We start from the raw sequence: 17,996 nt of genomic DNA on the forward strand, positions 1-17,996 counted from the left end.
AGAGGTGCAGGCAGAGGCAACTGCAGAGTGCGCGCTGCTCCTCATCAATGTTGTCTGTTGTTGTTGTTGTTGCTGCTGCTGCTTTGACTGTTTGATTGTAATAGCCCCCGCTTGGTGGTGGGTCCGTCCCCATCCACATTCACATCCCCGGCCACTACTCCATCTCTCTTTCTTCCTCCATCGACGGTCCATGACGCTGCAGTTGCATTCGAATTGGAATTCCGAGGCAGACTCGAGCGCCAATTTTTGCGGTGGATCTTTTTTGTTGGTGTTGTTCTTACTGTTGGAGTGGAAAGGGAAATCAGAAGGGAAGTGATGTGGTGTGTGGATGTTAGGCTGGGTGGGGAGAGGAGGAGATGGTAGAAGGGGTTAGTCACCGTGTAAAAGATGCATTTTCATTCATAAATTGTAAGACGATGTGGCCTGTGCTCAGCAGCTGGAGTTGAAAAAAAATACTCAACGGGAAGTGATTCTAAAATTATAGTATTTACCTGGTCTTTATTATAAAACTGTAATTGTATTTATTGTATTATTTTGTAATTTAGTAATAAATATTAGTGTGATATATTTTACTGCAAATGGTCGCCCTGTGTGGTCCCCAGAGACTCGGACACATAGTCGAGATGGGGGAAAGAAAAGATGATGCAAAAACAAAAGGAATAACAAAATCATCCTGCCTCATAATTTAGTAATAAAATAACATGCAAAAACAGACATCAGCGAGGCAACAACAACAAATTTGCCAACAGTTCACACAGACAGCGCCAAAGCCTGCCACGCACGCGCTCCACACCAATACACAGACAAAAGTTACAGACAATAAAAGCTCCTCTCTGCCGCCTGCCCAGCGCCAACGAACCTCCACGCTGAAGGCCGCAGCAACAGGCCAGGAGGGCAGGAGGCGAGAGGTGGAAACGCGGTCGGGCTAAGACCACCCACAATGCCGGTCGTTGAGTTGAATCAAGGCAACAACAACATCAACAAAAGTATTTTTGGGTGGTCCGCTACAACAACAATCGAAAAGCCTTTTGGGTGGTCGTCGCAACAACAAAAACAACCAACAATAGAAATTAGCGTGCAAGCGCCCTGCCTCTCTGCGTTGCAAGTGCCCGGTTTTATCAGTGGGCGCATAGTATTCCTGATTCGCATGAAAATCCGATTCAATATAGCCATCTCCGACTAGTTTTTCAATTCGAGAACAACGGTGGCTTAACTATCTGGAAATCTTCTTTTCTGAACGAAGTTTATATAAACGAACAATATATAAACACATATATACATAACACATATACATATTTATCTGTTTTAAAATTTAATTTTAGTCGGGTTATGTTTACCCGATATCATGAATATCGGTAAATGTCATTCGATATTTTTCGAGTCGAACAAAAATCTCTCGATCTACCCTCGCATTGAGCATTCTCAACCGCATGGTACAACGTTTCAGGGTACGACCATCCATCGCTCTCTGCAAGGTGCCTAAACTACCTGCCAGCCACAAAAGGTCACTTTCTGAGTTGTCTCACCTTTGTGATAATTATACCATGGCCGAACAAAAATGGCCGCACACAGTTCCAGAGAGGCAGAGAGAAAAAGAGTGAGAGAGCAACGTCTCGCTCGCATAATAAAGCTGTTGGCTCTTCTGGCGTGCCGCATCTGAGAGATACATCTCTCAAAACGCTCGCGATCCCCAAACGAAACGGTTGTGTGTGCAGACCAGACCTCTCCTCCAGTGTGTGGCATATACCAGCAACAGCAAAAGATAGATCAGAGTCTCACATCAGTAGTGGAAATGTTCAAAATTAACGAAAAACGAAACGAATCCATGAATTAAATGCCACAGCAGCAACAACAAATCCAAAACGAATCGAAACCGTCGCCTGGCTACGTGCGCAAAGTGTTTGTGTGTGTAAGTGTATATGAAGAGCAAAGCAGAGAAGAAAAAATACAGAGAGAGAGCGCGAGGCAAAGAAAACGAGCTGCAAAGAAAAACGTGAGGCGTCCGTTTGTCGCGTTCGCGCTTTGCTTTTCCATGTGTAAATGATGTGTGAAAAATTCATCGAATTTCCCAACAAATTGTGCCCAAATGTCCGGCCGTGAGTGAAGCAGATCCGTAGATAAAACCCGATATTCGATCTAACCAAAATCCGACTCGAAAAAACATTCGAGCAAACGAAGCCAGCAATCACAACAAAACCAAACAACACAAACGAGAGGCCAGAGATACACAGCCCGAGAGAGAGAACAAATAAAGAGAGAGAGAGAGAGAGGAGAGTCACCTCGTTTTAGAGGGAATGCAGAGTGCGGTGCAAAATGCAGCCAAACAAATTACTAAAACACACCGAAAATTAATCAAATAAAGAAGCGCAGACAATTCCACAGCACGCACTGTATCTGTCTACACCTCAGGTCGCAGACAGACAGCAGGCACTGTATATCAAAAGCGAGAGACTCCTCCCGTGTTAGCGCTAAATCAGCTAAAGATACAGCCATGGACAGAGACAGCCTACCCCGCGTACCGGACACCCACGGCGACGTTGTCGATGAGAAATTATTCTCGGATCTGTACATAAGGACCAGCTGGGTGGATGCCCAAGTGGCGCTCGATCAAATTGATAAGGTAAGTGCTCAAAATCAACCAAAAAAAAAAGACAGCAAGAAAAAAAACAGAGCCATTCCCCCGTGTAACTTTTGCTTAATGCGGCCATTAAGCCGTGGAGACAGTCTCCAATAAATTTTATTGCCAATATCTCTCGCAATATTTTTCGTTTTCATTTCGCTTTGTTTCGTTTTCTTTTGACCAGGTTGGCTCGCCCTCTGGTTAATAGAGCTGTTCATCCAGACAAGTCAGCCTATTAATTACAGTGTTTAGCCAAAAACTATGCGAAATATGCTGGCAATCGGCTTATATGCAAATTTATTATTTTATTCTTTTTATGGCTGAAGAGCGTGGAGGATTTTAGTTCTATAAAAAGACTTGTTGTACGCCATAAAATGTGGTATCAAGAAAGATATGTAGTTTGATTTCTCTGTTAGCAGGCATTATGTTCAAAGCCAATCCTTTTGACACACAAAAAATCCACCCATGTCAGAGCCAAAATGACTATTTCCACTCGCTGGGCTGGCCACACACAGCAGGGCTCAAGATCTGGATTCGGACGGACAGACATATCCACAGACAACTTCATTACTTTGGTGCTACTGTGCAATGGAGAGGGGGGTCTGACCGCAAAAGAAGGAAAGGAACAGAAACTGCAACTGCAGCTAGCGCCAAAAACAGCAAAGATCAGGTCCGTGCGGCAGCAGGAGATCCAAGGGAAAGCAATAGCAGCAGCAGCAGCCTTCCAAAAAGGCAAAAAGCTTTGGAAACCACAACACGAAAACAAGAAAGGAATGCTAACTGGGGAGTGCCGAAACTTTGAATACTCTTTCAGAACGATTTGCAGCCATAAAATTATCCAATCTTATACTGACAGACAGTCCCTATCAACCGAGGGACTACTGATGATCATTGATCAATGTTAAGCATATACTCGAATATATGTATATACAATACGGTTTTCGACCGACTTTAGTCCTTGCAAACATCTGCTCAAAATCGGAATACCCTGCGCTAGGGTATAATCATAAACAACAATGCTGTTTGCTTTAATGTGTGTCTGTGTGTGTGTGTGTGTGTGTAAGAGCAACCGCAGCCTCAGTCAGCCCCAACATGGGTGGCGCGGGCTCTGCTCTGCTCGAATCGTTTCGTACGTGCTGCTGCTGTCTCTCCCTCTCTCTTTGTGTTCCACCCCGCCGATGCAGATGCTCTTTCAAATGGAATGCGTTGTGGTTGTAGCATGTATTTTGTCGGAAAGGAATGCACACACTCCTAGGCGGCTTGATTAGAAAGATGCGTGACGTAATGCTGGGTGGGCTAATTAAATATCAGTATGTAGACGGCGAAAGGGTATTCCAAATTCGCTATTACCTCAATTACTAAGCCCAAAAGAGAACTGTAAACAATCATTGCCAAAAGCAAAAAGTATTTTTTGTTTGTTGTTGCGCCTGGTGCAAATGTAGAAGGGGCAGGCGACGAGAGGTGGTTCGATACGGGTGGCCCAAAGGCACAAAAAAAGAAAACCGAATGAAAAATTTCACTGACGCACGCGCTTTGTTGTTGCTGCAGTACTCCAGGGGCCGTAAAACTGCGCTTGGCCCTCCCCCCAACCTTTCTTGCTGGCAATGCCACAGGAAATAAAACTCTCTAAATCAGAGACTCTTAGTTGCCACAATGTTCAGCGATATGGAAGGGTATCAAAAGCTTCGGCCACACCTAAGATGGCTTTCCTCTCTTGTTACAACTTGATGTCTTCATCATGGTTGTTGCTGGATGTTGCTGGTCTCCGGTTGTTGATGTGCTTGCTGCTGCTCCGCGTGGCGTGTCTTGCTCTGTTGTTGTTTCGCTGTTTCCTCTTCTCCATCTCCTCCTGCAACTCTGTGCTTTCTGTCTTCTCTCTCTGTATCTCAATTATTTCTCGTAAAGTCTCTTGGGGCTTTGCTCTGCTGTAACGTGGTCTTCTCCTGCCCTAAACTCTTCTGGAAAGTTGCAGCAAACGATCGATCGTGATAGCGCCGTCATCGTCGTCGTCGTCGTCATCGACATCGGGCATCGTCCATGGCGATTTATTTTAATGACTCAATTTAAAGAAATATATTAAGACATTAAAATTGTCTAACGAACCGGGCGAACACACACGTCCAAGCAACAACAAAAGCAACAACGTTGTCAAAGTGCGTTTACTTTTTTTTTTTTTTGGGGCTATGCAAATTAGTCAACGTGATCATTATTATTATTTTTATTTATTTTATCCATTTTTTTTGCGCTACTGGGAGGTCTTTTGCTGTCTGGCTGGCTTTAAAGCGGGGATGACGTTTGCCCACATGATCTGAATGACAAATGAAGCCGAGCATAAAGAAAAGATACTCTACCCAAAGGCTGCCACAGCTAAGCTATCAAGTTATCCAGTGTGTTGATGTTTTCCTTAATCAATGGATAAATTAATAATGGTATAGGAACTTTATAAAATTGTGTCCAAATATTTCGCTAACTCCAAAATGTTCAATACATTTGCAAATTCCCTAAAATTCCGTTTTAGATCGATACGTTTTTGTCATGTGGCCCTAAAGTCCGGCCAACCGGGCAAGAAAAATGTTTAAACAAAACTCAATTATCATTTAAGGCCGCACTATCGATGCAGGCCATGTACGCGTTCGATCGACGACGTTCCGCTCGTTGTATCTATGAGATACGTATAAATTCATGAATGAAATCGCTTGTCGCGGCTCCTCTGCCTACCCCCTTTCTGCGTTTTGCTGTGCCAATTGTAAAGCAAACATACGGACTCACACCAAGAGAGACCAGAGAGAGAGGGAGAGGCACACACAGATACACACTTTGCACAGGAAGTTGGGAAACATTGGCGGCATTTTGAAGAAGTCTTCACGTTGCTGTTGCTGTTGCTGCCGCTGCTGGCAGTAGGCAATAAATTTGTTTAGTCATGCCGCGATATCCGTCGCTGTCCACTGTACTCTGTCCATTGCCCCCTTCCATCTGTCGCACTCTTTTCACAACTGCCCATGAAAAACAAACACAAACACAAATATTTGTGGCATCCACACACACACACACACACAAACACAATGGGCAAACATTTCTCAAATTGACATGGCCAAAACGGAGAAAAAACCAAAGTTGAAAGAAGAAAACCAAAACCAGTAGCTCAGTGGCACAAACTTTGAAATTGTCAATCAGGCAGAAGATCCTAATGGATTGGATAAACATGGGGGAGGGGAATCGAACGTAAGAAAGATGGTGGATGGAAGACCTTTGCTTATTTGCAACTTGGGGGAGAGAGCAAATATACAGGACTGAAAGCTTTTAACTTCATATCTCAAGATCGAGCTAAGATGACTATCTTATACTAAGGATATATGTATATCTGTATCTTCCAACCAAACTCAGTCCGCCATGTAGGTAAAACAAATATTTAATCAGAGACCTCAACCTCTAGCAGCAGATAGCATTGTCTATTGACTTTCAGAGACCGTAAGTCAAATATTATAATTTCCAGATTGTTATCTCACAGATAAGATCTCGAGCATGGGGAAGGTGTAAGGCAAATAAATCATTGTCACACTTTCGATCAATATTTGTTTTATGATATTCCCAGGGGGTAGAGATATTATGGGGTGACCTCCAACAAACGAAATAGAATTCGAAAAATGAAATACAAAATATACCAAAAGTATATACTATTTATCAATACGAAATACTAAAAAAAGGAAGGCAAAAGAGGGAAAGATCAAAGGGAGTAAACCGAATGAAAAAGCGAGGGTGAGTCGGGATCTCAAGTGGAGAGTGGAGTGGAGAGTAATCCTTGGGCAAACTCACTCGAGGAGTGACACACAGAGAGAGAGAGAGAGAGAGAGAAGGATGGAGAGATACCTGCATAAATTGCCATTCCCTTTCAGCAGGGGTGGAATAGATCCATCGATGCGTCGCCGCTTGCTTCCCAGAATGCCCCGACGACAATGTCGATGAAGATATCTCACGCCTACAAGCATTTCCGGCTTACGGTTGCTCCACGAGTGGGTAAACAGGAGGGACACTGCCGATAGAGATAGAGATGGCTATAGAGACCGACCCAGGGAGGAAGTGCTTAACAAGTTAACGGCAATTCGACATGCTGGGCGTGTTGAAAGCAAAACAAGATAAGGACCATGGAAAAGAAGTCTACGCCTAGAAATGATCTCCTTCCAAGAAATGCAGTTTCTCCTTACGGACTCTTTAAACAGAACATGACTCTTGGACACTCTAATCTCATAATGTGGGATATCTGAAAGGGTATTGAAAATTATAGGACATTGCTCTTTTTCCTGTACACAAATAAAATTAAATTTAGCTTGATTGTATTACTCTCTTTAATTTGAATTGGATAAATCCTTTTGATAAAATTTAAATATTTAATCCGATTTCAGGGTTTTTCTTATGAATAATGTTCTTCCATTCATAAATACCCCAACACTCTGTATCGGTGCTCCCTCTCTCTTTTTACGTAATCCCATGGCCCATTATCAGCTTATCGATCCTGGTTCCACCGCCTTTAACCCCAGGTACACAGACTCGTACCCAATGGCCCACATAACACCCACATCCAAACGAGATCCAAACGATTGACAGCTTCATCAAGCGATTCGAGGCCCCCAAAACACACACACACACAGATCACACACCTCTATAGAGATGTTCGTGTGCGTGGCATCTGCAGCTGGCGCGGGGAACTGGAACTCTTGAAATAAAAGACGAAAAAAAAACGATATGTACTCGGCCACAGCTTGGGCTTCATTAGGGCCAGGTTCGTGCAGGCCAAAGGCAAAGGCAAAGGTGTGCTCCCAGGAGGGGGGGAGTGGGGTTTCGAAGCAGCCGCACATAAAACTGTTATTGTCTTCATCAGTCGTCTGTCTGCCGGGCCCACACGAACGAGCAACGAACGAAGCAAGACATAACAGCAACAGCAACAACAAAAGAGAGAAGAAAAATCAGAAGAATTATGAAGACATTAACTCGACCACACAGCACGCGGCCCGGTCCGGACCCGGTCTGAGCCCGAAAACGAGACAAGACGAAACGAGGAGAAAAGCGAAGAGACGAACCGATCCGAACCGAACCTTATGACCAAAAGTAACAACGAAAAAAGGTACACAAAAAGGTACAAAAAGAAGCAAACGAGAGACACACAGTGACACTGGCCAGGGAGAGACGAGACAGAAACAGAAACAGAGAATGTGAGTGGAAGAGAGGGGGCCCGAATACCGGAAAGAAACATTCAAGCAATAATCACGGAATTCACTAAAAAAGCAGTTAACGGACAGACAGAGCAGTCCGGACTGGACAGCAGCGAAGACTATACTCTACCACCGTGTGGACGACTCGGCGCGGAGTACGAGTGTGTGCGTGTGCGTGTGTGTGTGTGTGCGTGTGTACCTGTGACGACAGCGAGGACGGATGAATCGGCCAGGTAGGCCGAAAAGGTAGCCCCCGGGGTTGTTGTGTTTTCGATGTTCGTCTGAGAATAATCAAGAAAATAAAATTTTTACAGCAACTTGTTAGGCAGGTGGAAATTATTTCCATAAAAAATTGAAATTGGAGTTGTCGCATTACTTCTTCGAGAGACTGTCTGTAGCAAGAGAGCTTTTTCATGATCCTTGGGCTCTCCATTTTATGCTCTCTTTTCAGGCCGTGACAGCTGCGTCGGTGGTCACTCTCGCTGTCCCTGTTTCTCCCTTGCACCTGGCACTGCTGGCTGGAGCTAAGCTACATAACTGTAAAAAGTCTGCCTTGGCTTACCTCTCACCTCGGCTCAGTGGCTCTGCCCCTGCTCTGAAGGCACTGCTCCAATGACCTTCAGACCTTTTTTAACGATTCCATTTTATAGGCATGCAAATTTTTGGTTTCGGTCTCAAAAAAAAACAGCAAACAAAAAATTGAAGAAGAGCATGAAATGGAAATAAATGCGGCAAACAGCTTGCTAGTCACGTTTTGGGGGCGCCATAAATCGGCGGCAGGGCGATAATTTGCATTCAACGGTTTCACATTTAGTTGTGCCTCTCTTTTAATTGCCGCAAATTCAATTTACTTGGCAAAAGTCGAAGTGAAAACAAGACCAAAGTCCATTTCGTGGTTGCCATTTTTCTGGGTGTGTGGTCCTTTGTGGAGAAATAGAAATTAGCTGAAACAGTGGGTCGAATCAAATAGTTTTGCGAATAAACGAACTGCTCTTCGGGTGTTTCGGACCAGAGAATCTCCACTGACAGAGCTTTAATTCATAAATTTTCATCTTGTTAATATACTCCACACAACTCTGGCCACACTGTGTCGAGCCCCCAACCCCCTACCGCTAAAAATAGACATTAAACCGTCTTCCCAGTGACGCAGTTTCCATTTCTTCTCCCATTCCGTTTGACAGCTGCCGCAGCTGTGTGAATGGCATGTGAAAATAAAAGCACACAGAGCTCCATTTAAATGCCAAAGGAAAAAGATAAAAAAAACACAGATACTAAAGAGAAAAAAAACCATAAGATATACAGAGACATAAGCGGAGAAGATCGGAAATGTATGGGGCAATGTCGGGGATTTCGTATTCCAAAACGTTATCAAGTGGCATATAACTTTTATGGTAGCTACAAGTTTTATGGCACACGCTTACGTGAGAAACATGGGAAAGCTGCGCTGCTCATGACACACACACAATGGATCCCATATATAGAGCAGATCCGATCCATCCTCAAAAGCTGCGCTCCCGCCGAAAAGCAGGTGCGGGCTTCAATGTTTCCCTGTAATTTCTTTCCTTTCTTCGGACAGACTGTTGCCCATAAATTTGGTTCCACAATGGCTCTCCATAGACTACACATATGGTGCCCTATAGAGACATTCATTCACTGTTCATATTCATATTCATTGCCTTTTGCCTTTGGGTGGTCTGCCATATTGAATTTCATTTTATGCTAAAAACTCTTTTTTTTCAATCTTTTTGCTGTTTTGCATTCGATTTTTATTGCGGCATAACTGGGTGCGCTCATATTTTATGGCTTGACGCGCCATATCCCGCTCAAGTGGATTTTAGATTTCCAAAAGGCATGGAAAAGTTTTGTGTATTCATATTTGTAGAGTGGTTGGTGGGTTCCCTACCCTACCCGAATCGGGGCCGTGTAATTAAGTAGTCAAACTCTGTGGGGGGCCGCTCCGGGCACCGCCCAGTGGAAATTTGATTTTATAGTGTGGTGGAGATGTGTCGGTTCTTTTGATTGATTGATGCCTGATTGGAAATTTTTTTTATTTTAGGGAAGATATAATTATTTTTTTTGTTTTAAGATTTATTTTAGAATTTTGGTTAGAAAGAGGAATACGAATTGATCTGTAAATATATAACTATCATCTATGGCACAATAAATATTATGCCCATACCCTGTAGACAGTTTCGAAACCATCTTTATTCTTCCTTTCCAAGTGGTACCCTATTCTTCTATACCTGCACCTGCCGCTGCATCTCTCTCTTTTTCTCCCCATCTCTGTTTCTCTTTCTGAACAATTCGTCATGGGATGCAAGGTCTAAGCTCGTCCTGGGGTCTTAGTCCAGCGGGATTAAGAAGGCTCCTGCCTCGAGGCGAGGCTGGTGTGTGTGCATTTCTAATGAAGACGTTTCCAGGAGAGCGAGAGAGCACCACAAAGGAACAGTTTCAGGAAAAAGGACCGGGATCATAAATCAATATGTGACACATTTCCTCACAACGAGCCTTAGGACAGCATGGGGGGTGTGTGCCGCAGAGGCACGCAGATCAAGCAGAGGAAAAACAGCAACAACAAGATTGATGATATATGTCACGCACACACACACACACACACAGTGCATGCAGCATGTTGCAGATACAGATGCAGAGCATGAGAGAGACAGGGCAGAGGGGAGTGAGTGGCTGACAAGCGTTAACAGTAAGCGACCAGGTTGATGGCTCAATAATCGCACAGTTTGAGGTGCACTGGAATACCTGGCCAAATCTAGATTGAGTTTATTTTTAGCTGTGGCTGCTGCCCCCTCGGGGCCCACTGCAACTGCAACAATATAATGCTTCCCCTCCGTAGGGGCGGCAGATTGAGAGAGGGAAAAATTCCTGGAATACTGTGCTGCCTCTTTTGTTTGCCTCACACTTGCACCTATGCAGCAGCTGAATGAAGAGGGAGCGGCGAGGAGCATACAAGATTATGTTATGGAAAATTTCCACGAACAGGTCGCCACAGGCGGCGCGGCGCAGAGGCAGCCACGGAGTCTCTCAAAGGGGATTCGCCGCCAATGACTTAATTAATGGCGACAAAGTCGAACGCGCAGCGTTTGATGTGCTCTCTCTCTCTCTTTGCCTTTGCGGAAGTGCAGCGGACTCTCTTGCATAAACAAGCAGCATTAGCAGCAGCAGCAGGAGCAGTGGCGTCGGCAGGAAGTGCCGTCTCTCCCACTCTGTCATGGAGGATAGAGTGGGAGAGAGAGCAAACAAAGACATTAAGCGTGGATTATTTATGGGTGACTCCCGCTCTATCTTAACGGTAGTCATAAAATGCTCAAAGACCCAACAACAAAGGCACTCTGTGGTGGCTACTTCTCTGCTACCCACTGCCCACCAGGCTCTCCCCGATCTTCACTCATCTTTTGTATACTCTTCCAGAGAGTACGAATTGCTCCACGTTTTTTGGCTCTCTGGCTACTACATGAGAGCAATCGATATGTAAGGGTAGCTAAAGGTTCGGCTTGCAATGCTCGACTTTCTTTCTCGCTGTTCTGTAGCTTTTTACCTACAACCTGACTTCACTTCCACTGGAGTTCTGGCTGGAGAAAAATCTGTGAAAAGCGATAAAAAGCGATAAAGTGGCCCCAAAGAAGAGAGCTAAACTTCGAGAAGCTTCGAGTCTCTTTCGGGCTCGTTTTGTGTGGAATGCGTTCCGTTCCGTTCTGTTCTGTTCCTGGACGCTCTGGGTGTGCCTTTGCGGGTACAGTGGGTCTCCATGGATATGAGATGTTATGATTATAATAAAACTCTGGTATGGAATCAATTTTAAATAGAATTTGGAGAACATAAAAACTCTCAGCACTTTTGGGATCGCTTCCATTCATCATCGAAATTGATGAAAATTTCATACCAAATAATAAGAATATTTCACTGCACTTTTTCTCAACCTTGACCCACTGTTTGTATGATTGTTTGACTCAAACTTCGATTGAGACGTTAGCGGGCGCCTCATTATTATTATTTTTTGGGAACGGGGAGGCTCAATTTTCGTGCAGCACTGCAGCAGGCACGAAGTGAGGGGAAAGGCCACAACAAAGCCAGGCCCCTAGCCAGCCGATCGATCCAATTGCCCAAGCAGGCGATTATAGGTTCGCTGTCTTTTTGTTTTCGGCCTGGCAACGTCGTCGGCGACAGCGGCGTCTTGTGTTGTTTTTGTAGGTCTGCGGCTGGATATTGGGTTGGGCCGGGGTCCGCTGGTATTGGGAATGGGAATGGGAATGATGATGATGATGGCTTCATCGGGACTGGCGGCTGCTCTGCTCTGCACAGCTCTGCTCCCTCTGTGGTCGGCTCTCGCAGATGCCACGAGAAACACACAAATAAATTATATGGCTGCGCCGGGCCACACGCTGTTTCGTTATAATTTTAATGCGTTATTTATGGCATCCACCGAAAGGGAAACGAAATCGACAAGATCCATGGAAACTAATTCCGTTCCTTTCTGATCCTCTCTCTCTCTCTCTCACTTGATCGTTGCAGGGCAAAGCGCGTGGCAGCCGGACGGCCATCTATCTGCGTTCAGTATTCCAGTCCCACCTCGAAACGCTCGGCAGCTCAGTGCAGAAGCATGCGGGCAAGGTGCTATTTGTGGCCATTCTGGTGCTGAGCACCTTCTGTGTGGGCCTTAAGAGCGCCCAGATCCACTCGAAGGTGCACCAGCTCTGGATACAGGAGGGCGGCCGGCTTGAGTCGGAGCTGGCGTACACACAGAAGACCATCGGCGAGGACGAGTCCTCCACGCATCAGCTGCTCATCCAGACGGCCCACGATCCGAATGCCTCGGTGTTGCATCCGCAGGCGCTGCTCTCCCACCTCGAGGTGCTGGTCAAGGCCACCGCCGTCAAGGTGCACATGTACGACGCCGAGTGGGGACTGCGCGACATGTGCAATTCCCCGACCACGCCCACCTTCGAGGGGCACTACTACATCGAGCAGATACTGAAGCATTTGATACCGTGCTCGATCATCACGCCGTTGGATTGCTTCTGGGAGGGCAGCCAGCTGCTGGGACCGGAGTTTCCCGTGAATATACCGTGAGTAATCCTTAGAGATCGTAATCCATCACTCCAGTTGGCTAATCCCATCTTTCGATATTCCACGCTCCCGGCAGTGGCCTCAATCAACGCCTCATGTGGAGCACCCTGAACCCCGCGTCGGTGATGCAGTTCATGAAGCAGCAGATGTCCGACCAGAAGATCAGCTTTGACTTCGAGACGGTGGAGCAGTACTTGAAGCGGGCGGCCATTGGCAGCGGCTACATGGAGAAGCCTTGCCTCAATCCGCTGAATCCAAGCTGCCCGGAGACGGCACCGAACAAGAATAGCACCACGCCGCCGGATGTGGGGGCGATACTGTCGGGCGGCTGCTACGGCTATGCGGCCAAGCACATGCACTGGCCGGAGCAGCTGATCGTGGGAGGGGCGCAGCGGAACCGCAGTGGACACCTGAAGAAGGCCCAGGCCCTGCAGACGGTGGTTCAGCTGATGACCGAGAAGGAGATGTACGACCAGTGGGAGGACAATTACAAGGTGCACCACATCGGCTGGACCCAGGAGAAGGCCGCCGAAGTGCTGAATGCCTGGCAGCGGAACTTCTCCCGCGAGGTGGAGCTCCTCCTGCGCAAGCAGTCGCGGATTGCGGCCAACTATGACATCTACGTGTTCAGCTCGGCCGCCCTGGACGACATTCTGGCCAAGTTCTCGCATCCGAGTGCCCTGAGCATTGTCATCGGCGTCGCCGTCACCGTCCTCTACGCCTTTTGCACACTCCTCCGCTGGCGGGATCCCGTCCGGGGCCAGAGCAGCGTTGGTGTCGCTGGTGTGCTGCTCATGTGCTTCAGCACGGCGGCTGGCCTGGGACTGTGTGCCCTGATGGGGATCGTCTTTAATGCGGCCAGTACGCAGGTGGTGCCATTCCTGGCCCTGGGCCTCGGAGTGGACCACATCTTCATGCTGACGGCGGCGTATGCGGAGAGCAATCGCAAGGAGCAGACCAAGCTGATCCTCAAGAAAGTCGGACCCAGCATCCTGTTTAGCGCATGCAGCACGGCAGGCTCCTTCTTTGCGGCAGCCTTCATTCCAGTGCCGGCGCTAAAGGTATTCTGCCTGCAGGCGGCCATCGTGATGTGCTTCAATCTGGCGGCGGCACTGCTGGTCTTCCCGGCCATGATCTCGCTGGATCTGCGCCGGCGCACCGCCGGACGAGCGGACATCTTCTGCTGCTGCTTTCCCGTGTGGAAGGAGCAACCCAAGGTGATGCCGATGAACAACAACAACAGCCTGCGGGGAGCGCGTCACGTGAAGAACTGCAACAATAGCCGCGTGGGTCTGCCTCCGCAGCCGCCAGTACAGAATCCATTGCTGGAGCAGCACGGCAGCGGCGCAATCTCTGGCAACAGCAGCAGCAGCAAGAGCAACAGCACCTCCCTGCCGTCCTTCTCCCTGTCCAGCTTCGCCTTCGATTACTACACGCCCTTCCTGATGCGCAGTTGGGTGAAATTCCTGACCGTAATGGGCTTCCTGGTGGCGTTGATCTTCAGTCTGTACGCCTCCACCAAGCTGCAGGATGGCCTGGACATCATCGACCTGGTGCCGAAGCACAGCAACGAGCACAAGTTCCTGGACGCGCAGACGCGCCTCTTCGGCTTCTACAGCATGTATGCGGTGACGCAAGGCAATTTCGAGTATCCCACGCAGCAGCAACTGCTGCGGGACTACCACGACGCCTTCGTCCGGGTGCCGCATGTGATCAAGAACGATAACGGGGGCCTGCCGGACTTCTGGCTGCTGCTGTTCCGTGACTGGCTGAACAATCTGCAGCGCATCTTCGACGATGAGATCCGGGACGGGCGGCTGAACAAGGAGGTGTGGTACCCGAATGCCAGCAGCGATGCCATCCTGGCGTACAAGCTGATTGTGCAGACGGGCCATGTGGACAATCCGGTGGACAAGGAGCTGGTCAAGACGAATCGGCTGGTCTTCAGCGATGGAATCATCAATCCGAAGGCCTTCTACAACTATCTCTCTGCCTGGGCCACCAACGATGTCTTCGCCTATGGTGCCTCTCAGGTAGGTCCTTCTTAGATCTTTCTATACCCTCCCAAAACCAGTAACTAACACTGAGCTGTTTTTTCAGGGCAAACTGTATCCAGAACCGCGTCAGTATTATCATGCGCCCAACGAGTACGACCTGAAGATACCCAAGAGCCTGCCCCTGGTCTACGCACAGATGCCCTTCTATCTGCACGGCCTGACGGACACATCGCAAATAAAGACCCTGATCGGCCACATACGCGATCTGAGCGTCAAGTTCGAGGGCTTTGGTCTGCCCAACTATCCTTCCGGTAGGTCACAACCCATCACCAAGTATATTTAATGAAACTAACCAATTTTCTCTGCTGTATCTTCAGGCATTCCCTTCATTTTCTGGGAGCAGTACATGACATTGCGCTCCTCGCTGGCCATGATCCTGGCGTGTGTTTTGCTGGCTGCCTTGGTGCTGGTCTCCCTGCTGCTGCTGTCCGTTTGGGCCGCCGTGCTGGTGATCCTCAGTGTCTTGGCCTCGCTGGCACAGATCTTTGGAGCCATGACCTTGCTGGGCATCAAACTGTCGGCCATACCCGCTGTCATACTCATACTGAGCGTGGGCATGATGCTCTGCTTCAATGTGCACATCTCCCTGGTGAGTCCACAATCCGCCAAATGGCTGCAAACAGAGACTAACCTTCGATCTTTCCCTAGGGCTTTATGACTTCGGTGGGCAATCGTCAGCGTCGCGTCCATTTGGCCATGCAGCTGTCATTGGGTCCCCTGGTTCATGGGATGCTCACCTCTGGGGTGGCCGTTTTCATGCTCTCCACGTCGCCCTTCGAGTTCGTCATCCGACACTTTTGCTTCCTGCTGATTGTGGTGCTCTGTGTGGGGGCATGCAACAATTTGGTGGTCTTTCCCATTCTGCTGAGCATGCTTGGGCCGGAGGCGGAGCTGGTGCCGTTGGAGCATCCCGATAGGATATCCACGCCCTCGCCGCTGCCCATGCGCAGCAGCAAGCGCTCCAACAAGTCGTTCAGTGGGAACGGCTCGCGTTCGTCGTCGCGCAACAACTGCCAGAAGGCGCACCACTACCACAAGGACGTCAACATCAACGATCCCTCGCTGACGACCATTACGGAGGAGCCGCAGTCCTGGAAGTCCAGCAACTCCTCCATCCAGATGCACAACGACTGGAGTGCACCCGCACCGCCGCCGACACAGACAACGAACAACTTCAACAACATCAACTATCAGCATGGCGGGGGATCACGCCCCACCTCGTATGGGGCACCGCCACCCGCGTACCACAAGGCCGCACAACAGCAACAGCAGCAGTATCCACCGGAACTGCAGAGCATCGTTGTGCAGCCGGAGGTGACGGTGGAGACGACGCACTCGGACAGCAACACCACCAAGGTGACGGCAACGGCCAACATCAAGGTGGAGCTGGTCACGCCCGGGCGGGCGGTGCGCAGCTATAACTTTACGAGTTAGCACTAGTTCCTGTAGCCATTAGCCAGTATCTTTAACTCTAACCTAAGCTAACTCTAACTGTATCTGTATAATCGAGATATCTATATATAAAATATTGTATGTATATGTGTATGCATGTTAGTTAATTTCCGCGATCAACTGGGACACGGATCCAGTGTTCCAGTATATGTAGCAGCTGCTATGCCCCACATCCTCCTACTCCTACTTCTACTATCTGTCAGTCCCGTCACTCTTTCGCTCCTCTACCCTGAACCCCAACCCAACCCCACACCACTCTGCCTAGCAGCTTTGTATGTATGTATTTAGCTCTTAAGGCATTTCTTATACATAGAGATACATATTTATTATAACACACACAAGCACACACTGTACTTACACACACACAAACCAACACAATTGAAAGCGAGATTCACGACACCCCACACCACACAAAACAAACAAACAAACTAGTAATTTATAGTCTTTAATTTAGTTTAAATATGTACATAAAAAAAAAACCACAAGGACTTGAACCAAAATAGTATCGCTTATATGGAAACGAATGAAACGAGAGAAAACAAAAATTACTATTACTAAATCGAGCAACAACAATTACAAAACAAAACAAAAACCACAAAAAAAGCCCTCCCTCGTAACGGTACTTACAACCAAAATAAACAGAAAATATAAATAATTGAAAGCAAAAAAAATGATTTTAAATAAAATATATACAGTTTTTTAAAAGCAAAACGAATCATTTTCAGCGAATATGCGGTACATTTCAGTTCAGTGAGCAAGTTAGCTGTTATTTTAGTTCGTTCGCGTGGGTTTTTGTGATAAATTCGAATTAAAATTTGAATGAACTGCTTGCAGTAAAAATATAATTCCACTGCTTGCAATAGTGAGTTTCTCAAGAAACCCAATAGGTGGCGCCAGCGAAGAGAAAATTCAGCCCTGAAAATAGTGCTGTGCAATGCGAGCAACCAACGAACTTCCGCTTTTCGCCGCTGTTTTGCATGTAAAAAGCATGTAGAAGTGACATTTATTTCACTGAATACCAGCAGATGGCGCTGCCTGCTGGAATGGGAACGCCACATGTTCCTAACGGGAAGGAATGTAGATTCATTGTTGCGTCATTCCTACGCGTTCCTGAAGATACATTTGATTTGTATGGGAAAAATTTTAGCAACATGGGGAAATGAATAGGCAGCATTGTTGTGCAACTTTGGCACGGATTGAGCAAGAATTAATAATGTTTCAAAGCAGCTTGAAACAATAAATTTAACACCAATTAAAAGAAATATGGTATACAAAAGTACATACGCATAGAAGATACTTGGTTGACCAACAACACTGACGTAACATTTAGTCAACATTTAAGTTTTATGCTTTGGCCGTTTTTGTTTGAACCTTAATATGTAAACAATCCAATGAAATAAGCCCCCGACAATTAAACTGAATATCAAAATTGACGAATTTCATATCACAAAATATCACGGTATGGCAGCCCGCAGCAACTACGAATTGCACGAGTCTGGCAACGCCACAAAACGACGACAAATTCGTTTTATGCTGTTTTTGTTTGAACCTTAATATGTAAATAATCCAATAAAAAGG

At 47.0% G+C, this 17,996-nt stretch overlaps 1 protein-coding gene across 1 annotated transcript; it reads left to right on the forward strand.

Moving 5' to 3' along the window:
- Positions 1-1,663: 1,663 nt before the first annotated feature.
- LOC111072602 (protein patched) lies at positions 1,664-17,098 on the forward strand. The gene is made up of 6 exons (XM_041592997.1): positions 1,664-2,620; positions 12,355-12,908; positions 12,986-14,942; positions 15,010-15,217; positions 15,284-15,555; positions 15,615-17,098. The coding sequence occupies exons 1-6, from the start codon at positions 2,492-2,494 to the stop codon at positions 16,398-16,400; spliced, it is 3,906 nt and encodes a 1,301-aa protein (XP_041448931.1). The 5' UTR covers positions 1,664-2,491; the 3' UTR covers positions 16,401-17,098.
- Positions 17,099-17,996: the final 898 nt, after the last annotated feature.

This window comes from Drosophila obscura, unplaced genomic scaffold, assembly GCF_018151105.1.
Source record: "Drosophila obscura isolate BZ-5 IFL unplaced genomic scaffold, ASM1815110v1 contig_186, whole genome shotgun sequence".
NCBI lineage: Eukaryota > Metazoa > Arthropoda > Insecta > Diptera > Drosophilidae > Drosophila > Drosophila obscura.